The sequence below is a fragment of the Pan paniscus genome, chromosome 11, assembly GCF_029289425.2.
Source record: "Pan paniscus chromosome 11, NHGRI_mPanPan1-v2.0_pri, whole genome shotgun sequence".
Taxonomy (NCBI): Eukaryota; Metazoa; Chordata; class Mammalia; order Primates; family Hominidae; genus Pan; species Pan paniscus.
In genome coordinates, this window is record NC_073260.2 from 11,931,261 (window position 1) to 11,956,828 (window position 25,568).

General features: G+C 52.0%; 1 protein-coding gene across 3 annotated transcripts; it reads right to left on the reverse strand.

The window, feature by feature from the left end:
* Nucleotides 1-13,228: 13,228 nt before the first annotated feature.
* Nucleotides 13,229-25,522, reverse strand: SLC2A8 (solute carrier family 2 member 8). Of its 3 annotated transcripts, XR_612782.5 has the most exons (11): nucleotides 25,347-25,516; nucleotides 25,095-25,257; nucleotides 24,521-24,727; nucleotides 22,630-22,729; nucleotides 19,873-20,069; nucleotides 18,824-18,967; nucleotides 18,560-18,668; nucleotides 17,636-17,809; nucleotides 17,062-17,207; nucleotides 15,048-15,474; nucleotides 13,229-14,147 (listed from the first exon to the last, which is right to left on the reverse strand). XR_612782.5 is itself a non-coding variant. In XM_003824005.5 (10 exons), exons 1-10 carry the CDS (start codon nucleotides 25,400-25,402, stop codon nucleotides 15,337-15,339), a joined length of 1,434 nt encoding a protein of 477 aa, XP_003824053.1. In that variant the 5' UTR covers nucleotides 25,403-25,522; the 3' UTR covers nucleotides 14,672-15,336. The 3 variants fall into 3 exon arrangements, 2 of the variants coding, with proteins under 2 accessions (XP_003824053.1, XP_008975973.1); XM_003824005.5 differs by lacking the exon at nucleotides 13,229-14,147 and having other exon boundaries at nucleotides 14,672-15,474; nucleotides 25,347-25,522; XM_008977725.4 differs by lacking the exons at nucleotides 13,229-14,147; nucleotides 17,062-17,207 and having other exon boundaries at nucleotides 14,672-15,474; nucleotides 25,347-25,490.
* Nucleotides 25,523-25,568: the final 46 nt, after the last annotated feature.

A 25,568-nucleotide genomic window follows, 5' to 3' on the forward strand; every position in this document is an offset into this window, starting at 1 on the left:
CCTGCTCTTCTGTCATCAAGGCTGGGCTCAAAGCCTTCTCTGGGAAGCCCCTGCGGATGCTTCAGGCATAACGATCCCTTCTGTGCAAGCCCGCAGAGCCTTTCCTGTCTCACTGCTCAGTGACTGACCTGCCCTAAGTCCTTTTCTCCTAGATTTGCTCCCCAAAGACCAAGGAGGGTCTGGGTCATTTCATCTGGTGTCAAGCAAGGTGTGCCTCGGTCTCCCAGTGAGAGCCCGTGCATAGCAGGTGTTCCAACAGTGGGACCTCTGACACATCGACAGAATCCTAATGACCCAGGGACTGAGACCCATCATCTCGTGGGTGGTCAGGACAGCAGGACTGAAGCGGTGACTTAGTTACAGCAGAGGAAGCCAGGCCAGACCCTACCAGGTGTCCCCCCTAACCCAGGGTCCCATGTGAGGTTGCAGCTCTCATGCCACCACCCCCAGTGTCCTTGATGGCGAGTTGGGTTCCCCTTCTGGAGGCCATTAGTGCTTGTCACAGCAGCGTGTTGGGAGATGGAGTCTGAGGGCCGTGATCTGTGCTCCCTCTGGGAGTGTGGTCTGAAAGGGACAGAGGAAAGAGGAGCAGAAGGAGCCAGAAACCAAGCAGGCGCGGTGGATCATGTCTGGAATCCCAGCACTTTGGGAGGCCGAGGCAGGCGGATCACCTGAGGTCAGGAGTTTGAGACCAGCCTGGCCAACATGGTGAAACCCGTCTCTACTAAAAATACAAAAAATTAGCTGAGCGTTGTGGTGCACGCCTGTAATCCCAGCTACTCAGTTGGCTGAGGCAGGAGAATCGCTTGAACCATGGAAGCGGACATTGCAGTGAGCCGAGATCATGCCACTGCACTCCAGCCTGGGCGACAGAGTGATACTCTGTCTCAAAAACAAACAAACAAAAGAAACCAAGCAGAAGCAGGTTTCAACCCCTTTGGCTGATCCTGCCTTGTCCAGCAGGCTGAATGAGCTTTGGAGTCATAATCAATCACTCTTCACTCTGTTGGGGACCAGAGGCAGTGTCATCCTGCCCAGGCCACAAGGCAGCGGCAGAGAGCGTCACACCTCAGCTGGTGCGATTCTGCGTGCAGCCCCAGGCTCAGTAGGTGCCAACCCCAATGGCCACTACAGGGTTGCTGGCTTAGCCCTGGGATCCCGCACACGCCCACCATGAGGTAGCCTAGTGTGTCTTGCTCCAGCTGATGCACTTCCACCCCTGGTCCCCGGGGGACATCAGGGACAAGTCTCTCTGGTTTGCAGAAGCCAAGTTACTCTGGGGCAGGAGCTGGGATGGTGTAAGGGGGTAGTGGGCATCCGTGGGCCGTGCAGATTTCGGCCCTGGGCTGGGTAAAGCAAGCTTATGCTGCACTTGTTCCCTGGGGCTGTTCTATCCAGTGCTCCTCTCCATAATCCTTTCCTGATGGCGCCAGGCTGGGCTTCTGGGGCCCCTACAGGATGGTCAATGGGGGCTGGCTCTGGATCCGCGAAGCATTCTGTGCTCTGATGGGAAGACTTAAAGGGAAACAAAGGGACCTCTGAAGAGTATGAATCCCATTATTGGCATGGGTAAGTGGGTACTGGTAGCAACAGCAGGTGGTGTGGGTGGGAGTTGCCAAGAGGGCGAGGTAGGAAATAGAATATAAGGAGAAAAATGATTGAAGATCTCAAATGTCCCTTTATGAACCCCCCCGGGGCCTCCCACCCGCCTAGCACAGCTCCCCACCCTCACCACGCCCCCTGCCCCACCCTCACTCGCACCAGTAACAACAGCGACCATTGCCGGAGCACTTACTCTGTCCCGTCCCCAGGTTCAGGTGCTTTACATAATTCTTGCCTTTCATCCTCACAACTCCATGAGGGAGGTAGTGCCATGACGCCCGTTTGACAGTTGAAGAAACAGGCTGAGAGAGGTCAGGTGACTTGTCCACATCACATAGGCAGGGAGTGGAACAACCAGAATTGGAACTAAGCACACTCTTACCCTCCATGCAGACTCCAGCAGAGAGCAAAGGAGACAGGCTGAGGAAGAGTTTGAAGCCACAGTGACATGTTCCTTGCCCACATGTTTACCATCTATCTTGTAGCCTGGGGGCTGACACATCCTCCTGCCTTCCCTCTTTTTTTTTTGCAAGCCCTGGTTTGCAGAGGCTGGAGAACAGCCAAGCCAGAGCTGGGAACAGCCTCTGGCCTGAAGCCCCAGTTGGAGAACTCATCCAGGACAAAGACCAGTCTTCTGCGAGGTGGATGAGAGTGGGTGTCCCGAGCAGAGGCTGTAGTTTAGGGAGGTTAGGCTGCTTGCTCAAGCCCTGTGTGGCCTGAGGTATCAAGCAAAACAGCTGTCCCAGTCATCAGACACCTAATGTGTGCATGAACCTGTCTCGGGTCCTCTTCCTTGGTCCATGGTGTGGACTCCCTGATAACTGATTTGGAGATGAGGGAATAGGTCCCTTTCAGACACAGCCCATGTGTAACCTTCTGGGGTGTAATAGCTTTGACAATGTACACCCCTTGGCCAGCAATGACACCTCTAATGCTCTAATGTTCCCTCCTATGGAAGTTTCTGTTCAGTTAGGCACAGGTCTCTTCTTTTTTTTTTTTTTTTTTGAGACAGAGTCTTGCTCTGTCGCCAGGCTGGAGTGCAATGGTGCGATCTTGGCTCACTGCAACCTCCACCTCCCTGGTTCAAGTGATTCTCCTACCTCAGCCTCCCCAGTAGCTGGGATTACAGCCACGCACCACCACTCCCAGCTAATTTTTTGTTTTTTGTAGAGACGGGGTTTCACCATGTTGGCCAGGATGGTCTCAATCTCTTGACTTCGTGATCTGCCTGCCTTGGCCTCCCAAAGTGCTGGGATTACAGGCATGAGCCACCACGCCCGGCTGGCACAGGTCTATCTCTAGTTCTACCATCTCTATCTCCAACTCCATCATCTCCCTTTTCCCCACCATCACCATCACCTCTGTCTCCATCTCCGTCACTCATCTCCATCATCTCTCTTTTCTTCTGTGCCATTGCTCTCCCCTCTCTCCTCTTTGATGCTGCTATTGTCTCTCATCTCCCTCTAAATTTATATCTATATAATAGCAAAATTAGCAATAAGCAGAAAACTGGAAACAATGTAAATGTGGAGCAATTGGAGTTAAGTTCTGATGTATTTAATGTGGGGTTGACTTCAGTTCTGATATATTTATATGATGAAATAATCCTACATTCAACATATTTGAGTACTGTCTTTGCCAGGCACCACGACTCCAAAGGCAAACAATACTAAGTAATTATTAAAATGATGCAAAAAGTTTAGTTCAGGATGGTGAATTAAACTTACACATTTACCTCCTTTTCTCCTTTGCCAAATCCCACTGAAATGACATTGGAGATGTATAGAAATGAACACATCCATAACAGAGCATAGAATAGGTAGAGAGGTGGGGGAGGGGGAAGGCTTATACCAGCTACTGCAGTTAAGCTGCCTAGTTCTTTATTCCTAAATATGGACAACCAGAGCTCACCAGATATTTGAGATAAACCAGCAGCATAAAAGAGATGGCCCAACATAAACAAGCAGATCAACTGATCCCAGAGGAAGTCGAGAACAGAAGACAACTTTGAAAAAGCGTGTAAGTAGCTGTATTCCTCACAGTGAATGCCAGGTTTGGTGTGGTGGAGGATGTGAGCAGCTGGAACTCCCCTACACTGCTGGTGGGAATGCAAAATGGTGCAGCCACTTTGGAAAACAGTTTGGCAGCTTCTTAAACATAAGACATGACCCAGCGAGTCCACTCCACACAAAGACTTGTATGTAACTGTTTATAGTGGCTTTATTCATATAGCCCCAAGTTGGAAATAGCTGCACTACCATGCTGTTACATAGGCTGAAAGAGGTTTCCTCACTACACTAGGCTCCTCCATCATTAATGCTTCTTTAATAAAAACTCTTCTCAAGGCTGCTTTACTTCCAAAGGAAGCTGCAAAGGCCATCAAAAGGCCCCACATTCCATTGCTCAAGGCAACAATTATGCTGATAAGACAGAAAAAGCAGCAGCCACTATTCCTACTTCTGTCCCTCATGGCCAGTTTTTCTCCTCATCAGTCACGCCTACTTACTCTCGCACTGAAGTTTCCACCTATCAATCCCTCCCCACTGAAGGCAAATGGTTCTTAGACCAAGGAAATACCTCCTTTCACCCTCACAGGCTCATTCCATTCTGTCATCTTTTCATAACTTCTTCCATGTAGGTTACAAGCCACTAGCCTGCCTCGTAGAACCTCTCATTTCCTTTAAGACATTTACCCTGCATTTCACTCCATCCTTGGCTACCTTCCCCCTGTAAGCCAGAGCGGGTGTGAGGAGGGGAGATGATAGAAGGATTATAGGGTTGGGGAGCGGAGGCTGAGGAAGAACTGGGACGTGGCTCAGCCTGGCGAGGAGCAGCCTGGGGAGGAAGGAAGAGGTCAGATGGGTCCGTAGAAAGGAGGATTCAAAGGACTTAGAGCTTGGGGTGGAGACGGAAGGAACAGACAGGAGAGAAGAAATATTTAGGACGAGTCACATTGGGAGCAGAGACTAGGGAGGGACAAATGTGTAAAAGAATGCCTGGATGTCAGGCACCTCAGACTATGCCCATTTTATGACAAAAATTATCTAGATCTTGTAGGATGGAGAAATTGAAAGCACTGTTTTCTGGCTATTTAGAACCATTATCGAGGTTTGTGTTGGGGCCAAGTGGTGTTGCAGAAGAAAATAAGACACTTAGGTTTTAGGTCAGGCAAAAGTTGAAGAGGTTTTACGTTTTTGAGAACACAGGTTAAGGGAGAAGAAGGGGGAATGGAGGGTGGAAGGTTGCCCATAGTGAAGGAGTCAAGCCCAGAGAAAAGAGAGGGTAGAGACACAGAGGTGGGGGCGGGCACTTGCCACCCAGGGGAGGTGGTACTTGCCACCCCGGGGGGGGGGTGGTACTTGCCACCCAGGGGAGGTGGTACTTGCCACCAAGGTGAAGGATCAAGGCAGGCATCCCCATGGTAATCAGACACCTCTAGAATGTGGGTGAATGATCAGGCAGGCATCCCCGCAGTGATTAAACACCAAGGGAAGACTTGTCTTCCCAAGTCCATGACGGGCGCCGGCATTTTTGGTTCACAGATAAAACGTGTCTCGGGCTGGGCGCGGTGGCTCACACCTGTAATCCCAGCACTTTGGGAGGCTGAGGCAGGTGGATCATGAGGTCAGGAGATCGAGACCATCCTGGCTAACATGGTGAAACCCCGTCTCTACTAAAAATACAAAAAAAAATTAGCCAGACATGGTGGGCGCCTGTAGTCCCAGCTACTCGGGAGGCTGAGGCAGGAGAATGGCATGAACCTGGGAGGTGGAGCTTGCAGTGAGCGGGGATCACAGCACTGCACTCCAGCCTGGGTGACAGAGCAAAACTCTGTCTCAAAAAAAAAAAAAAAAAAAAAAGCGTCTCCTCTGTTTCTACTGGAAAAGGAAAGGAACTGAAATTAAGGGAAGGGAGAGACTGAAGGGTGGCGCCAAAATTGAAAGGAGAAAGAGGTTGAGGGATAATGAGAGAGGTTGGAGAAGAGTAAAAAGAGGCCGCTTACCCGATTTAAAATTGGTGAGGTGTTTCTTGGGCTGGTCTGAGGACCCGAGCTTGTGGGTGGATTTTTCTCATGGAGCAAAGAGCAGGAGGACAGGGGATTGATCTCCCAAGGGAGGTCCCCCGATCCGAGTCACGGCACCAAATGTCATGCGTGTCCGTGTGAAGAGACCACCAACAGGCTTTGTGTGAGCAATAAAGCTTTTTAATCACCTGGGTGCAGGCGGGCTGAGTCCATAAAAGGAGTCAGCAAAGGGAGATGGGGTGGGGCACTTTTATGGGATTTGGGTGGGCAGTGGAAAATTATAGTCAAAGGGGGTCGTTCTCTTACGGGCAGGGGTGGGGGTCACAAGGTGCTCAGTGAAGGAACTTCTGAGCCAGGAGAAGGAATTTCACAAGGTAATGTCATCAGTTAAGGCAGAAACTGGCCATTTTTCACTTCTTTTGTGATTCTTCAGGCTATCTGGATGTATACGTGCAGGCTTGGGCTCAGAGGCCTGACAGTTACATGACTGTATACATTTGTCATAAGTCATTAAATTTTATACTTACAATTATTGAATTTTACTTAAGTAAATAATGCCTCAATCAAAGCTGGTTTTTTTTTCTTTTTTCTTTTTTTTTTGGAGACAGAGTCATGATGCTCTGTCACCCAGGCTGGAGTACAGTGGTGTGATCTCAGCTCACTGCAACCTCCTCCTTCCAGGTTCAAGCAATTCTCCTGCCTCAGCCTCCCAAATAGCTGGAATTAGAGGCGTGCACCACCACGCCTGGCTAATTTTTGTATTTTTAGTAGAGACAAGGATTTGCCATGTTGGCCAGGCTGGTCTCGAACTCCTGACCTCAAATGATCTGCCCACGTTGGCCTCCCAAAGTGTTGGGATTTCAGGTGTGAGCCACTGTGCCCAGCCTAAAGCTGATATTTAAAAAGTGAAAATACCCAATATCCTTGATGAACATTGATGCAAAAATCCTCAATAAAATACTGGCAAACCGAATCCAGCAGCACATCAAAAAGCTTATCCACCATGATCAAGTGGGCTTCATCCCTGGGATGCAAGGCTGGTTCAATATATGCAAATCAATAAATGTAATCCAGCATATAAACAGAGCCAAAGACAAAAACCACATGATTATCTCAATAGATGCAGAAAAAGCCTTTGACAAAATTCAACAACCCTTCATGCTAAAAACTCTCAATAAATTAGGTATTGATGGGACGTATTTCAAAATAATAAGAGCTATCTATGACAAACCCACAGCCAATATCATACTGAATGGGCAAAAACTGGAAGCATTCCCTTTGAAAACTGGCACAAAACAGGGATGCCCTCTCTCACCACTCCTATTCAACATAGTGTTGGAAGTTCTGGCCAGGGCAATCAGGCAGGAGAAGGAAATAAAGGGTATTCAATTAGGAAAAGAGGAAGTCAAATTGTCCCTGTTTGCAGACGACATGATTGTTTATCTAGAAAACCCCATCGTCTCAGCCCAAAATCTTCTTAAGCTGATAAGCAACTTCAGCAAAGTCTCAGGATACAAAATCAATGTACAAAAATCACAAGCATTCCTATACACCAACAACAGGCAAACAGAGAGCCAAATCATGAGTGAACTCCCATTCACAATTGCTTCAAAGAGAATAAAATACCTAGGAATCCAACTTACAAGGGATGTGAAGGACCTCTTCAAGGAGAACTACAAACCACTGCTCAAGGAAATAAAAGAGGATACAAACAAATGGAAGAACATTCCATGCTCATGGGTAGGAAGAATCAGTATCGTGAAAATGGCCATACTGCCCAAGGTAATTTACAGATTCAATGCCATCCCCAACAAGCTACCAATGACTTTCTTCACAGAATTGGAAAAAACTACTTAAAAGTTCATATGGAACCAAAAAAGAGCCCACATCGCCAAGTCAATCCTAAGCCAAAAGAACAAAGCTGGAGGCATCACACTACCTGACTTCAAACTATACTACAAGGCTACAGTAACCAAAACAGCATGGTACTGGTACCAAATCAGAGATATAGATCAACGGAACAGAACAGAGCCCTCAGAAATAACGCCGCTTACCTACAACTATCTGATCTTTGACAAACCTGAGAAAAACAAGCAATGGGGAAAGGATTCCCTATTTAATAAATGGTGCTGGGAAAACTGGCTAGCCATATGTAGAAAGCTGAAACTGGATCCCTTCCTTACACCTTATACAAAAATCAATTCAAGATGGATTAAAGATTTAAACGTTAGACCTAAAACCATAAAAACCCTAGAAGAAAACCTAGGCATTACCATTCAGGACATAGGCGTGGGCAAGGACTTCATGTCCAAAACACCAAAAGCAATGGCAACAAAAGCCAAAATTGACAAATGGGATCTAATTAAACTAAAGAGCTTCTGCACAGCAAAAGAAACTACCATCAGAGTGAACAGGCAACCTACAACATGGGAGAAAATTTTCGCAACCTACTCATCTGACAAAGGGCTAATATCCAGAATCTACAATGAACTCAAACAAATTTACAAGAAAAAAACAAACAACCCCATCAAAAAGTGGGTGAAGGACATGAACAGACACTTCTCAAAAGAAGACATTTATGCAGCCAAAAAAACACATGAAAAAATGCTCACCATCACTGGCCATCAGAGAAATGCAAATCAAAACCACTATGAGATATCATCTCACACCAGTTAGAATGGCAATCATTAAAAAGTCAGGAAACAACAGGTGCTGGAGAGGATGTGGAGAAATAGGAACACTTTGACACTGTTGGTGGGACTGTAAACTAGTTCAACCATTGTGGAAGTCAGTGTGGCGATTCCTCAGGGATCTAGAACTAGAAATACCATTTGACCCAGCCATCCCATTACTGGGTATATACCCAAATGACTATAAATCATGCTGCTATAAAGACACATGCACACGTATGTTTATTGCGGCATTATTCACAATAGCAAAGACTTGGAACCAACCCAAATGTCCAACAATGATAGACTGGATTAAGAAAATGTGGCACATATACACCATGGAATACTATGCAGCCATAAAAAATGATGAGTTCATGTCCTTTGTAGGGACATGGATGAAATTGGAAACCATCATTCTCAGTAAACTATCGCAAGAACAAAAAACCAAACACCGCATATTCTCACTCATAGGTGGGAATTGAACAATGAGATCACATGGACACAGGAAGGGGAATATCACACTCTGGGGACTGTGGTGGGGAGGGGGGAGGGGGGAGGGATAGCATTGGGAGATATACCTAATGCTAGATGACGAGTTAGTGGGTGCAGCGCACCAGCATGGCACATGTATACATATGTAACTAACCTGCACAATGTGCACATGTACCCTAAAACTTAAAGTATAATTAAAAAAAAAACCAACAACAACAAAAAAAATAAAATAAATGGCACATATATATTTTCATATAAAAATAAATAAATAAATAAAATAAAAAGTGAAAATATGTATCCTTAGAGAAATTCAAACAGGCAAGCCATTAAAAAGAAGAGCACAGGATGCTACGAAAAAGGCACAGGTTTAGAAGACACCAAGGAAACCAGGAAAATTTAAAAAATAATAATAAATAAAATAAAAAGGCACAGGGAATAAGACAATATTAGAAATTACTGCCAAAACAGAGTGGCGATTTTCATGTCAGACAGGGTCAGACCTCAGAACAAGGGGCAGTACCAGGGATAAAGAGGACCATTTCCTAAAGATAAAGGATGGAGCAGTCAGGAGAACGGTACAATCCTAAATGCACAGGTGCCTAAGAGCAGAGCTCCAAAGTGCCAGACAAAGGCCAACGAACTACAGAGCTGGACAATACACATGCAGAGGTGAGATTCCAACACCCTCTCTCAGTAATCGACAGAATCAGTGGACAGAAAACCTGGATTTAGAAGACATGATAGTTAATTTTATGTGTCAACCTGACAGGTCAAATATTATTCTGTAAAGGTGTTTTTGGATGAAATTAACATTTGAATCAGTAGACTGAGTGAAGCGGATTGCCCCCCTCAATGTAGGCGAGCCTCATCCAATCCATGAAGGCCTGAGTAGAACGAAAGTAAGGGGAAACGCTTCCTGATTCTCTTGAGTGGGGATGACTGACAGTCTTTTCCTGCCTTCAGACTTGAACTGCAATATTGGTTCTTCCTGTATCTCCAGCCTGCTGGCCTTTGGATTGGAACTGCACCATCAGCTCTCCTTGGCCTCCAGCTGCTAACTCACCCTGCAGATCTTGTGACCTCAGCCTTCATAATCATGTGAACTGATTTCTTCTTTTTTTTTTTTTTTTTGAGACGGAGTCTCTGTTGCCCAGACTGGAGTGCAGTGGTGCGATCTCGGCTCACCGCAGCCTCTGCCTCCCAGGTTCAAGTGATTCTCCTGCCTCCCAAGTGGCTGGGATTACAGGAGTATGCCACCATGCCCAGCTAATTTTTTTGTATTTTTAGTAGAGACAGGGTTTCATCATGTTGGCCATGCTGGTCTCGAACTCCTGACCTCAAGTGGTCTGCCTGCCTTGGCCTCCCAAAGTGCTGGGGTTACGTGAGCCACCGTGCTTGGCCATCATGTGAACTGATTTCTTATTTCTCTCTCTATATATCTCTCTCTACATACACATACACACCCCCCCCAACACACACACACCATTAGTTTAATCTCTGGAGAACCCTGATTAATACAGAAGACCTGAAGCAGACTATTAAACAACTTGACCTAAGTGACATTTATAGAACACTCCGCCCAGCAACAGCACAGTACATGTTCTTTTCAATTGCACATGGAACATTCACCAAGATAGGTCTCAATACATTTAAAAGGATCAAAATTATGTTAAACATGATTAACAAAACAGAACATTTTGTAGAAGAGCTAGAGGATTAAGTAAAAAAAAATTCCTAGAATATGAAGACACTAAAAGAGTATATAAGTGAAAAATTGAGGGAGGAGACTGTGCCAGGAAGTACAGTGTCTACTAGAAGTTTCAGAAAGAGGAAACAGAGAAAATCAGGGGCTGGGATGTGAGAATGAAGAAGTAAAAGAAGAACAAGTTCCCAGAAGAAAGTATCGAGATTCAAAATCTCATGGTATCAGAGGCGTTTGAACCAGAGCAACTTCATCTTCAGTAGGGGCGGGGTAAAATGAGGCTGAGACCTCCTGGGCTGCACTGCCAATGCCAATGGTGAAGGCATTCTAAGTAATAGGATGAGATAGGAGGTCATCACAAGATACAGGTCGTAAAGACCTTGCTGATAAAACAGGTTGCGGTAAAGAAGGCGGCCCAAAACCCACCAAAACCAAGATGGCAACCAGAGTGATCTTGGTCGTCCTCACTGCCACACTCCCGCCAGCGCCATGACAGGTTACAGATGCCATGGCAATGTCAGGAAGTTACTTAATATGGTCTAAAAAAGGGTGGCATGAATAATCCGCCTCTTGTTTAGCATCTAATCAAGAAATAACCATAAAAATGGGCAACCAGCAGCGCTCGGGGCTGCTCTATGGAGCAGCTTTTCTTTAGTCCTTTACTTTGCTAATAAACTTGCTTTCACTTTACTGTATGGACTCGCCCTGTCTCTACAAAAAAGAAAGAAAAAAAAGTGACAGTAAAATAAAGGCTTTTTAGGCATGCAGAAACTCGCTCCCTCTGTACCTGTCCTGAAAAAATGACTGATATCAGACATGGTAGCCCTGTGAAGGTGCAGCCCTGCAAATTGAAATGGAATCCAAGAGGCCGGGCGCGGTGGTTCATGCCTGTAATCCTAGCACTTTGGGAGGCTGAGGTGGGCGGATCACTTGAGGTCAAGAGTTCAAGACCAGCGTGGCCAACATGGTGAAACCCCGTCTCTACTAAAAATACAAGAAGTTAGCCTGGCATGGTGGCGGGTGCCTGTAATGCCAGCTACTCGGGAGGCTGAGGCAGGAGAATCACTTGAACCCAGGAGGCGGAGGTTGCAGTGAGCCGAGATCGAGCCATTGCACTCCAGCCTGGGGAACAAGAGCGAAACCCCGTCTCAAAAAAAAAAAAAGAAAGAAAGAAAAAAGAAATGGAATCCAAGGAGCAAGGTGTGGAACCCAAGAAGCAGAGAAATTAACCCAGGAATCAATGAAACGAAAACAGCTTTGCCGCAGGTCCCCCAAAACAAGAGGTCAGAAGGAGAAAAAAATGGATTCCATGCAACAGCTAGCATATTACAAAGGGGAAAGACCTCAGTCATATGGTGAAGAAAATGACACGTTTCTTAAGAAGGAAAAAACAACAACAACAAAACTCCAGGAAAAAAAGAAATCTAATATTATCATGTCCTAAATAAGGTACAAACTCAAATCTGGCATTATTTTAATTAACTGATGTAGTATAAGAGAAAATCCATTTTATATTGCTGCTTAGAATATTCCTTTTTGAGTAACACAGGCTGACTGACATAGGATTATGTCTTTAAGTCCATTTCATTAGGTTTACAGTAACGATGTTTATATAACCATAATGTTGTGAATACTTCCTCCCCGCACTCATAAGCTCTGGGTTTTATATATTACTAACCTAAAGCCATGTATCAGTGGCTTTGCTTGAGCAAAGGATCATTTGGACCCAGAAAGCTTATTTTCAAGGCAGCTTTCAAAAAGTCAAGTGGCAGGGCAGCACTGTTCACATTTTGATGTGCACCTCCCCATCATCTCCCCTCACCTCCCCCCACCTCCCCATCATCTCCCCCCACCTCCCCATCACCTACCCCCACCTCACTATCATCTCCCACCTCCCCATCATCTCCCCCCACCTCCCCATCATCTCCCCTACCTCCCCATCACCTCCCACCTCCCCATCACCTCCCCCACTTCCCCATCACCTCTCCCACCTCCCCATCACCTCCCCCACCCCATCAGCTCCCCCCACATCACCTCCCCCACCTCATCATCTCCCCCCACCTCCCCATCATCTTCCTCCACCTCCCCATCATCTCCCCCTACCTCCCCATCGTCTCCCCCACCTCCTCATCATCTCCCCCATCTCCCCATCATCTCCCCCCACCTCCCCATCGTCTCCCCCACCTCCTCTTCATCTCCCCCATCTCCCCATCATCTCCCCTGACCTCCCCATCTTTTTCCCCACCTCCCTATCATCTCCCCCCACCTCCCCATCGTCTCCCCCCCACCTCCCCATCGTCTCCCCCACCTCCCCATCATCTCCCCCTACCTCCCCATCATCTCCCCCTACCTCCCCATCATCTCCCCCACCTCATCATCTCCCCATCATCTCCCCCACCTCCCCATCATCTCCCCCACCTCCTCTTCATCTCCCCCATCTCCCCATCATCTCCCCTGACCTCCCCATCTTTTTCCCCACCTCCCTATCATCTCCCCCCACCTCCCCATCGTCTCCCCCCCACCTCCCCATCGTCTCCCCCACCTCCCCATCATCTCCCCCTACCTCCCCATCATCTCCCCCTACCTCCCCATCATCTCCCCCACCTCATCATCTCCCCATCATCTCCCCCACCTCCCCATCATCTCCCCCCACCTCCCCATCGTCTCCCCCACCTCCCCATCTCCCCCACCTCCCCATCGTCTCCCCCAACCTCCCTATCTCTCCTACATGCTTGCTTTGGCCCATGTTAAGCTTCAGTCTGAAGCTCCAGTTGGTGGCAAGAGGGCAGCCAGAGCCCCACATCCATAACCTCCAGGCACAAAGCTGGTGGAAAGAGAATATATCTCTAATGATTTTTATTTTATGTATGTATGTATTTTTGAGACAGAGTCTCACTCTGTCCCCCAGGCTGGAGTGCAGTGGCGCGATCTTGGCTCACTGCAACCTCTGCCTCCTGGGTTCAAGGGATTCTCTCACCTCAGCCTCAGCGAATTCTCTTGCCTCAGCCTCCTGAGTAGCTGGGATTACAGGCATGTGCCACCATGCCCGGCTAATTTTCTATTTTTAGTAGAGACGAGGGTTTCACCATGTTAGTCAGGCTGGTCTTGAACTCCTGACTCCACACGCCTTGGCCTCCCAAAGTGTTGGGATTACAGGCGTGAGCCACCGTGCCCTGTTCCCCTTTGTATTTTACTTTTATTGTTAAATGGTTTACAAAAGCACATACAATTTTATACCAGTCTGGAAAAAAAAGTGCTTGATAAATTGCTACTATTGCTTCATTGAGATGCAAAAAGCAATATGGTTCTCACCTGATTAGTGGACTGCCACGCAAGCACTGGTAATGCGGATGCCGAGGTGCAGCCATTGCCACGGGAGATGCTCCTGCGCGGAGACAGGACCCTGCTTCTGGAAGGCCCAAGGGGAAACTGGATTTGCTACAGCTGAGAGTTGTCCAAAGTCCTGTGCATGGTTTCACACATTTCACTGAAATCAGAGCAGCTGCTGCATATCTTCTGGAACTGATCTGATCCGGCGCCTTGCTCTGCCTGGTCCATGCTGTACTTCAAGTGTCCGCAAAAACAGGCCCCTGCTCTCTGCCCTCATTATGTGACTTAATGGGAGATGCCAAGCTGGGCAGGCGCTGGGGCTGCAGGTCTGGGAAGTGGACAAAGCAGCCGTGAGTTGGGAAGAATGGTCCCCTCTACTTAGTGTTGCTAGACAGCATGTGTGTTGGAAGTGAGATCTTTCAAGATAGAACTGAAATCTTTTTTTTTTTTTTTTTTTTTTTTGCGGGGGTGGGGTTGGGGTCTTGTTCTGTCTCCCAGGCTGGAGTACAGTGGTGCAGCCTCGAATTTCTGGGCTCAAGAGATCCTCCTGCCTCAGCCTCCCAAAGCACTGGGATTAAAGGTGTGAGCCACCGTGCCTGGCAGAACAAAATCCCAACAGAGATGTTATCTCTGGAAAGGGGTGGCTGTAAATAGTTTTATCATTGTTTATTCAAATAAATGAGTTAATATTTGTAAAGTGCTTAGGACAGTGCCTAGCAGCTGGTTAACAGCTATAAAAATGATATTAAATCTTTTTAAATTTCCCTACAATGAACACATATTAGCTAATTAATAATAAAATTATAAAAGACTTCTGGCTCCATTAAAGTCAACAGAACAAAAGGTGTTTTTTTTTGTTTTGTTTTGTTTTTTGCTGTTTATTTTTTAAACTCAACAAGATTTGATGGCTGATGACCCAGGGAACTGAGCCCAAGGAAGTAGCCAGAAATGACTTCTCAGTGTGAAGGGTAAGCTTGGCTGACCATGAGCAAGTAAAGCCACAGGGTGTCCTGGGCAGCGTCTAGTCCTGGAAGTGATGGGAATAAACCCTTTTCAAACTGAGCTTGCACAAAGCCCAGAGACACTGACCTGATTTTCTGTGTCAGTCTTTATTTGGCAAACAAATTTCCTTCCCGATAAGGCAGCCGCGTGAGAGGAGCGACCGAATGCCCAGCACCCAACCTCCAAAAGCACCTCCAGCCAGAAGACAAAGATCCTAGAGGCCCACCTCCTCTTCCGCTGCTTTAGTCTTGCGCATGGAGGGCTGACCGCAGGTCTGCAAAGCTCGAAGGTGTTCCTGAGTCCTCAGAGCAGCAGCAGGAGCTGGAACAGGAGGCAGTGAGCCTCCTAGCCCCGGGTCATGGGCTGGAGGGAGCATGACAGGAAGGAGGGACCCTGCAGACCAAGGCTCCAAGGGGCTGTGCTCCTGGATTCTGGCTCCCCTGGGGCAGGCAGGGGCTCTGGGCTTGGGCCCAGCTTGGAGTCACAGGCTTGCTCCATCCCCTAGTGAGTGGCTGTCATCGCCCCTCAAAATGGGCTGTGATTTGTTCCAGAGTCTTTCCTTTAGTTTCAGGGACACAGAACAAAGTGAAAAGGACACTGAAGATGCAGAAAGCGGAGGCAAGCCAGAAGGCTCCATAGGGCCTGAGGACCTCCTGCAGAGAGAGGAAAGGCCATGGGTGGACGCGGGGAGAGATCAGGAAGCCCCACTCGATCACTGAGACAGCTCTGCCACCAGGGGGTCCAGTCCCCTGACCCCAGCCTGCCCTGCCCAAGGCCACACCCATTTTATCTCCACCCAGCTCTGGGACATGGAGGATAGTCTGGCATCCAGTCTGGTGGCTTGGGCCGAGCACTGTCCAAGATACCAAGGTCGTATGGCTGGGGAAACTGAGGCTCACAGCAATGAAGTGACTGCCTCAAGGCCAGAGACCCGCTATCCAGTGACAGCTGGGCTCCTGTTCCAGGTCTGACTCCAGGGCCCACAGACCAACCCTCCACCCTCAGCTTTGGCCCCACCCTGAGGCCCCCGGGGGGTTCTTTCATAGTGTGGTGGAAATGGGTGAGACAGGGCAAAGCGAGCATGGCCCCAGGAGCACATGGGGACTCTTGGGGCTAGTGGCATGGAGGCAGGATTGAGCCGTCCCCTTCAGTCAGAACCTGTCCCTGCCATCCACCACCACTGTGACCTCCCACGTGCCAGAACTAAAAAGGTGCTTCTCAGCTCCTGGTCCTCTGGGACCTGGTGATCTCTCCCTCCTCGAAGGCCTTCTCTTGGCCTCTTGGACATTTTCTCTCCTAAAAAAGGACTGTTAGGTCCTTTGTCACCTCCTTCTTGGCTTCTTTTCCTCCTTCCTTTGCTGCGCATCCCCTCCCAGCTGCAGCAAGTAATCTCCACCCCCAGGCATCGGCCTGGCCCCCTCGATGTGCTCCCCGGGCAGTCCTGCCTAAGCGGGTCCCAAGCTCTGCACAGACTCCAGGCTGGCCCCTCATGACCCGCCCCACCACATCCTAACCCAGCCCCACTGGGGTTCATTCTCCCACCACTGCCATGGCCTTTCCCGTCCTTGTCATAAAGGGGACCCTGTCCATCTTGTTCATTGCTCTCCCTGGCGCCTTGAATGGGCCTGGACATGGCACATGCCAGGAGACCTGGAGGGCACAAATGACTGAACAAACAACCAGATCATCTACCCCAGAACTGTCTCTCTGTTGGCTGGGAAGCCCCGGGACAGGGGCCACACCTGTGCCAGTCCATCCGTGAGAAGGCAGCAACAGGATGAACTGAATTAATGCTCCCATCCGTCTTAAGAGCAAGCTGCTGTTACTCTCCTCCAGTTTCAGCCAAAGAAGCGGGCTCAGAGAAGGTAAGCATCATACCCAAGGTCACACAGCAAGGAAGTAGCCAGGGTGGGGCTGCAGCCCAGCCCTGTCAACTCTTCCCATGTAAGACCTTAGGCTCAAGGCCCGCTTTCCTGACGTTCACTAAGGGGAGAGGCCAGCTGTGCTGTCTGACTGCCAAGACAGGCAGAGGACTCCCAAGGGGTCACAGCCTGGGTTCCCCATCTGGCCTAGCCCATCTGCCTCCACGTCGCCTTGCCCAAGATGGCCAGTGGCCCAGGCATGGTGGGGCTCAGGCTGCATGTAAGGCCACGACCCTGGGTCTTCTGCAATACAAGTGGTTTCAGAAAGTGCTTCTCGGCTGACTGCGCGAATGCGGTGCTGGTGGAGCCTGCCCTCACCATGAGGCTGCTGAACTCCTTGGTCACGAGAAAGGCCATGAGCCAGTTGGTGAGGACGCAGATGCCTGTCGCCACGCCCTTGACATGCAGAGGGAAGATCTCTGACATGAGGAGCCAGGGGATGGGCCCCCAGCCCACCGCAAAGCCTGTGGGAGCGAGACAGGCAAGACAGGCATCAGAGTCCGCAGGGCTGGGCTCCTCAGCTTGCTGCAGAGCCAAGAGACCCAGCTTCCCAGCCTGTGGGGCTGTGGGGTCCCGGATCCCAGTGTGGTCCCGCCAGCTCCATGCTTTCCTGCCAAGGCCTCGGCCAGCCTCTTCCCTCCTCAGGCACAGGCTCTGTCTCTGAGATGGGGTCACAACGGGGCCTGCTCGAGGGCTGCTCAGGGGATTAAGTGAAAGGAACGCAGAGGGGCCTAGTTCCACAGCTGCATGTGGTCAGAGCTAGAAATGCAGAGCTTGGAACTTACGAGAGGAGAGGTGAGGCTGGGGAAGACCCCACCTGCCGGGAGCCGCCACAGCAGGGCCGGGGGGATCACCTCCCACTCCTCGCCCAGCCTCCCACAGGCCCCCTTACCGGCGATGAAGAGGCACATGCTGCCCACGGCCAGCCAGGCCAGCCCCACGCTGGCATCAACAGGCTGTGCAGAGACAAGCGCCGAGAGGGCCACGTGCGAGGAGTTGCCAGGGCCACCCTGGGTCAGCTTGAAGTAGGCGCCGAAGGCACTCGTGCTGAACACCATGACCACACCTGCAGGCGGGAGGGTGGCACTGGGCGGGGCACCCGGGGAACGGCCCAGGGCGCAGCAGCATGGCCTGGATGCCTCTGAGAGGGGCAGGCCCGGCTCCCAGAGAACAGCCAGCTTGGTGTTCTGGCACCTTGGCCGCAGGAACCCTGAGTGGGTGGCAGCCACCCTGCCTTGGACCTCAGCGAACTGCAAAAAGTTCCCGGAGCAGACCCTCTGGGCCGAGGAAATGGGAGGTACCGGCGCAGAAGCAGCAGCGAGTAACCCTCAGCCCCGACGGTCGTCTTCGCAGCAGCTGCTGGGTACCAAATGTCCGTGGGCCACAGCTCTTGCTGAAGGCCTCACGTGGATCACCTCCCACTCCTCAAAATGGTGCTGAGGGAGGCACTGCCATTACCCCCACTTCCCAGAGGGGGAGACTGAGGCTCAGAGAGGTAAAGTCACTTGTCCAAAAGGACCCACAAACTCTTGAGTCACTTCACCTTCCTGGCCCTCAGTTTTCCCGTCATAAGCTGGGGCTGTGAGAGTGCCTTCTGGTGGGTTCACCACAGAGGTTAAAGGCGTGGTGTGGGAGTGCCACTGGCATGGACAGGCCTGCAGTGAGTGCTTGGTGACAAGCTGCTGTCAAATCATGGCCGCATTAGTCCATGATGTTTGTCATCACAAATGCTCCCTGTCCTCCTCCTGCAGTGTGGTGGCCTTGGCGAAGGCCCTCCCCACCATGGCGGGGAGGCTGCACAGGGGTGAACCCTCACCTGACAAGACCAGGAGCAGCCTCCGCCCTGCTCTGTCCATGATGAGAGCCGCCACAGCTGTGAACAGCACCTGGATGACACCCACGATGACCGAGGCCAGGCTGCTGTCCTGGGGGAGACAGAGCCCAGGCAGGTCAGGTGGGCCAGCCGAGAGCTGGGTCCCTCCCTCTCCAGGCCTGTGCTGGATGGCTGGGCCCTGGGCTTGGGGAGGAAGCTCCATCTATGTGGGGGCTGGACGAGGCAGGCCAGGCAGGGCCCTTTTACCTTGAACTTGGCCTCTTCAAAGATGGTCTCTGCATAGAACATGACGGCGTTGACCCCCGACAGCTGCTGGAAGGCCATCAGGGAGACGCCGATGACGAAGGGCTTGTAGATGCCGGGCTGCCGCAGCAGGGCCAGGTGAAAGCTCTGCTCTGACGGATACTGGCCATCAGGATTTCTCTCTCCCCTCCCGCAAGCGGCCCCCCTCTGGGGGTCTACTGCCCTAAGGCTTGGGGAGTGCTGACTCCCATGTCTTGGCTCCTCATCCCAGCACCCCCTGTGTCCTCAGGTGTGCAGACAAGTCCCAGCCTCCCCATGGGTCAGGTGAGATGACCCTCACCTGCCCAGGGCACTTCCTGACAGGTGGGGGGAGCCACAAAGAGGTAATCTGGGCAAAGAGCAAGCTGCTGCCCTCATCCCTGCCACCACCAACACATCCAGCACCTGCCTCAGGTCTGGGCCTGGCCCTAGCTAAGCACCTCCTACAGCCCTGTCCCTCCCCTCCCCACTGAACCCATCCTCCTCGCTGACCCCACCCTCCCCAATGAGCCCCCCTCCTCCCTAAGCCCCACCTTCCTTTCCCCCACTGAGTCCCACCCAGCACTGTGAAGCAGGTGCTGACTCCCACATCACAGGTGAAGAGCTAAGGCTTAGGTGAGGGGCAGCGTGGGGGCTTCAAACCCATGCCTGGGTGACTCTAAAACCCAGACTTTTAGCCCTCTACCCTGCCTTGCAACTCCCTTGTTAAATCCAAGTCCTCAGCTCTGCCTCTGTATCCCCCACCAGGCCTGGCCATTCTCTTCCTGGGACAGTAAGGGTCAAAGCTCGGGCTTTGCTGGTGACTTTGGAGGCCAGGGCCCAGCTCCGTGGGGCTCCAGCTGTCTTGGCCTGCTCAAAGACAGGACACACTGGGCCTGTCCTCGCTGAGGGTGGAGGGTGGATAGGCACCTCCCTGTCCCCCACCCCCCAAGTGTGTGGCCTTGGGAACAGGCTGTGCTACCCTCCCGTGACTGCTGTCCCACTCCTGTCAGCTCTGCCTTCCAGCCTCTCACCTGCTCAGCCCCGATGGGGGGGTCTTCCCAGCCCTGCTCGGAGCCCCACAGGAACCGCAGGGCGGCCATGGCCTCCTGGCGCCTGTGCTGAGTCAGCAGGAAGCGCGGGGTCTCGGGCATGAAGCACATGAGAAGCAGCATGAGGGAGGGGGGCACGCAGCCCAGCACAGCCAGCCAGCGCCACTCCAGCACCCAGCCTGCGGGGGGTGGGTGGGGGAGGCTGGTGTCAGAGCCAGGGTGAGCCAGCCTGGGCCTTGCCAGCCTCAAAGACTCAGCTTCAGAGATGGGGCCTCGCTGCCTCTGCACATCTGCCCTCGTGTTCGCTACTGACATTGCCATTATCACAACTGTTCATGAAGGCACATGGCACGGGCCAATCACACCAGCTGCGGAAGCGACAGTGGGTATGACAACGCGGACATTACTAGGCTGCATCCATTCAGCGAAACATTTATGTAGCCACAAAAACGAAGGATGAGGTGCTTGCTGCGTGTCCGCGTGGTATGATGTGGCACCATTTGTAGAAGAGGTGGGGGAGGGAGGATAAATATGCATGTCCCTCATATGAACAGACTCTCTGAAGGCTACCAAGAAACAGGCAATGGGGGCTCCCCCAGACAAGAAAGGGACAGAGGTGGAGGAAGCTTTTCACTGGACATCTCTCCACTCTGGCACTTGAGTATTGAGTCATTTGAATGCATTATCTATTCAAAGTATACATGAAAGTAGAGAGGTGAGAGGATTTTGCTGTCTTGACGTATGAAGAACAGCATAAGTGCAGAATTACCTAGTTTTATATAAAGTTAAAAGGTTCTCTTACAAAGGGGCCCTGGAATAAATGAGTCTAGGGCATTGCTGCTCTAATTACTAATTTTTCCTAAGCCCAAGGCTTACCCATCCCTGGTTCCCAGTGGAAAAATACCTCTAAGATAGCCATGATGTCCCTATTTTTCTTCTGTGCTGGGGGTGCAGACAATTGTTCTATGAAGTCTAGTTGTTGGAACATGATTGCCCCAATGTGAAGCAAACGTGCCACCACCATGTCACTTTGTGGAGTTATCAGAGTTCACCCACCCCAGTGGATCGAAACTCACAGAAATTGATCAGGAAAGGCAGGAGAAGCAACAAGCACATATTAAGATGAGCTGAAGATAGTGCCACGGGTGGGTGGACACCCAGTACCTGTCCCCGAAATGATGAATGTCAACACCTGCACACAGTGGGGGCTTTGGTTTACTCAGGTCTCCCAAGGTAGCCAGATCGCTGGCAGGATTCTGAATTTGTTAGGGTGGTTAAGTGGGTAAAAATGAAACACCAAAGACCTGTGTATCATCCGCCCTGACGATGCAGAGGGCTTGTGCCCTGGGCCAGGCCATAGCCCGTCAGGCCCCCGAGGCCTCCTACGATGATCCCTATGGTTCTCAAGTCATCCCTTGACAATTCTCATTTGGAACCCACTGTTAGGCACTTTTCATGTGTCAATTAATTTAATGGACAGGTACTGGACTAGATGAGGTTATGCCCATTTCAAGAGAGAGAAACTGAGGCTTTCAGAGGTGGTGTGACTTGGCCAAGGTCACACAGCACGTAGGAGAGGCTATCCCCAAACCCAGGATGGTCAGATTTGAAGCCTGCCCTTGTTTTTTCTTTCTTTTTGAGACAGAGTCTCACTGTGTCGCCCACACTGGAGTGCAGTGGCGCGATCTCAGCTCACTGAAACCTCAGCCTTCTGGGTTCAAGCAATTCTTGTGCCTCAGCCCCCCAGGTAGCTGGGATTACAGGTGCCCACCACCACGCCTGGCTAATTTTTGTATTTTAAATAGAAATGGGTTTTCACCATGTTGGCCAGGCTGATCTCGAACTCCTGACCTCAAGTGATCCGCCCGCCTCTGCCTCCCAAAGTGCTGGGATTACAGGTGTGAGCCACTGGGTCTGGCCTCTAAAGCCTGGCCTCTTTCTAATGAGAACACACCTGTCTCCTGAAGTTTCTTCATGCTGGCCCAGCTTTGCCCCTCGGGGTCCCCAGGACCCCGGCCTCCTTCACGTTGCAACTCGCCGACATGGTGAATCTGGCACTGACATTTTCAGGGGGACTTGCTCAGCCCTTTACTCGCCCGGGCTGAAGATTTTTACAGGGACCCACCCACCTCTGGAGCCCTCTGGTTTGTCACTGCACAGTAAGGTACTGACCTAAGCAGTCAGCCCTTCCCACACCCCTAGAGGGGGCTTCAGGAAAGATGAGGATATCACCTTCTCCAGCTGTCCCTGGAACTCAGTCATAAGACACACCTATCGGCTGGGCGCGGTGGCTCACACCTGTAATCCCAGCACTTTGGGAAGCTGAGGTTTGGCGGTTCATGAGGTCAGGAGATCAAGACCATCCTGGCTAACATGGTGAAACCCCCTTTCTACCAAAAATACAAACAATTAGCCAGGTGTGGTGGCACATGCCTGTAGTCCCAGCTACTTGGGGAGCTTAGACAGGAGAATCGCTTGAACCCAGGAGGCAGAGGTTGCAGTGAGCCACCACTGTACTCCAGCCTGGGCGACGGAGCGAGACTCTGTCTCAAAAAAAAAAAAAAAAAAAAAAAAAAAAAGACTCACCTATCCCAAGGTCCCAGGAAGGTGAGCCTGGCATGTTGGGCACTGGCTATGTGACCTCAGACAAGTCCCTTGACCTCACTGAACCTCTGTTTACACATCTGTAAAATGGCCACATGACCACAAACAGGAAGCAAGAGATAATGACAACTACACCTGCCAGGTAGGCCAGGAGGATGCCGACGACGACCATCAGCTGCACACAAGAGCCGAGCAACCCCCGGACTGCTGGGTAGGCGATTTCGGAGATGTAGACCTGCCAGCAATCAGATGAGGATTTATGGCTGGGCGCAGTGGCTCACGCCTGCAATCCCAGCACTTTGGGAGGCCGAGGCGGGCAGATCACCAGAGGTTGGGAGTTTGAGACTGGCCTGACCAACAGGGAGAAACCCCATCTCTACTAAAAATACAAAATTAGCTGGGCCTAGTGGCACACATCTGTAATCCCAGCTACTCAGGAGGTTGAGGGAGGAGAATCACTTGAACCCCGGAGGTGGAGGTTGCGGTGAGCCAAGATCCCACCATTGCACTCCAGCCTGGGCAACAAGAGCGAAACTCCGAAATTTTTAAATAAAAATTAAAAAAAAAAAAAGATGAGGCTTTACTCGGGCTCCAAGAGTTCTTAAAATGGAAAGGTCTCAGCCATTCAGAGCTGAGGAAAGTCCTTGCAGGGGGTTACGGCAGGCCCTGAAGCCCCTTAGTGGAACCTGCCTAGGTGAGCAGAGCCATCCCCAGGTCCCCACCACTGAAAGATCTGTGGCAGGTGTTTAAAGGGGATTAAGGGTAACGGAGAGGGCTGCATATGATGACGAGAGGCGGTGGGCACAGAGCTTCTCAAGCCTTCGTTTAATGTGCACAGACATCCTGGGTAAATCATAGATTCCGATGCAGTAGATCTGGACAGGCGAAAGATTCCACCTTGTTAACCAGCTCCACGTGACGCCCACCCAGGATCCTAGCCCAGGGCCCACGCTTTGAGTGGTGGCCTTGGACTAGAAGCATGAACTCTCTGCCTCGGTCACTACCAGTGGCTGCCACTAGCTCCCTCCTGGGCCCACAGGCCACCAGGCCCTCACCCATGCATCTAAGGTTATTCCATAGCTTAGGCCCCTAACACAGGTGTGTTTCTGCCCAGTTAAAAAAACCAAAGACATAAAAGGCCCAGCTTCTTCCCCACCCTCTTCTGGTCCAGCTGCTGCTGCCGGTTAGCCAACGTTGGTGAAATGAGCACCCAGGGAGGGGCCTGAGTGGCTGCTTTCAACCTTACTTGGGGGAGATACTGTCCAAGCCCATGGCTGGGGGCAGTTCATGGATCACCAAGCTGCCAGGATCCAGTCCTCTACAAGCCATGCCAGGGGCTGTCTATCCAAAGTCCCACTGAATCCTGACCACTACCTCAGGGGCTAATGCCATAATCCCTGTTTTCCAGAGAAGGAAACTGAGGCCCAGGGAGGCACTCTGCTCAGGTTAGTGGCAGAACCAGGATTTGACCCAGATGTTCGGGGCTCCCAAGTGGGCAGCCTGGGTCAGGAGGGGGAAAGGGGGAAGATGGGGAAGCCAGAGGGGCTGGCCTGTGAGAAGGGAAGGGGAACACAGAGGCCAGCAGCCTTTGCCCCAAGAGAAATCAGGACAGGAACTTCCTGCTAATTGCAGTCATTGACCCGAAGCCAGGGATGAAAACCAAAATGTAGGGAGTGGGCTCCTGTGGATCATCCGCAGGTTTGTAGAGCAAAAGAGGGGCACGGCTAAGTGGGACAACCCTGGGTTCCTGCAACTGCTTCCCCTCTGACTAGCTGTGGACCTCGCCTGGGCAAAGGACTTCACCTTTCCGAGACTGCATGTCATGACCTCAGTGTAAAATGGAGAGAACAGTAGGATCCTTCCCAGGGTCGACGGGAGGGACCGCGAGATAACGCAGGGACTTCAAGCCTGGCACCCAGAAGGTCCCGCCAGGGGGAGCCGCGCCCCCAGGCCTGGGGAGCGGTTTGTCCCACTCCCCCTCGGTCTCAGGCCGCGAGACAGGACACTCGAGAGACGGGACACTCACCGGGGCCACTAGGGAGGCAACACCGCAGGCCAGGCCGGTGAGGAGGCGGCCCCCCAGCAGCATCCACACGTCCTGGGCCGCGGTGATGACGGCAAAGCCGGCCACGAAGGGCACGGAGCACAGCAGGAGGCTCAGCTTGCGCCCGGCGCGGTCCACCAGCCAGCCGCCCAGCACTCCCCCCGCCGCGGCACCCAGGGTCACGACAGCCTGGAGGCGGGCGGCTGCTGAGGAGGGGGCGCCGAAGCCGCAGCCCATCCTCCCCCTCCGCCCACTCCCCGCGGGCTCAGAGGTAAAGGAGCCGGGGCCCCGCGCCCGTCCCGAGGGGAGGGGTAGGGGGCTGAGGGGCCCGGTGCTCGTCCCGAGGGGAGGGGTGGGGGCTGAGGGGCTCGATGCCCGTCCCGAGGGAAGGGATGGGGGGCAGAGAGGCCCAATGCCTGTCTCGTGGGGAAAGGTGGGGGGCGGCGGGGCCCGATGCCTGTCCCGAGAGAAAGGGTGGGGGGCGGAGGGTCCCGATGCCCGTCCCGAGAGGAGGGCGTGGGGTCCCAGGGCTGGAGGAGCGAGCCCGGGGCCTCACCCCGAACCAGGAGGCGGCGGCGTCGTCCAGGCGCGGGGCCGGGGGCGCGGCGCGCTGCAGGCTAGGGATGGCCGGGGAGCTGTAGCCGAGCGCGAAGCCGAAGCTGAGTGGGCCCAGGGCAGCGGCGAAGGCGGCGAGGAAGACGCGGCGGCCGCGGGGCGCGCTGGGGGGACAGGGCCGAGGGTGAGCGGAGCGGACGCGGAGGGGCGGGAGGGCGAGGCCGCATCCGGGCCCGGGTTCCCCGGAGCTCACCTGCCGCCAGGAGGCCCCAGAAGCGGCTGGGTTTCCTCTGGGTCCTCGGGCGTCATGTCGGCGGCCAACGCCGATCGGCCAGCTCTGGCCCCTGAACCGCCACCGGCCCTGCGAGTGCGGCCCGCACCGGCCTCTCGCAGCCAATGGGCGGCGGGGGGTGGGGGACGGTGCTGGGCGGGATCGGAACCGCAGAGCAGGAGCAGCCAATAGGAACGCAAGGCG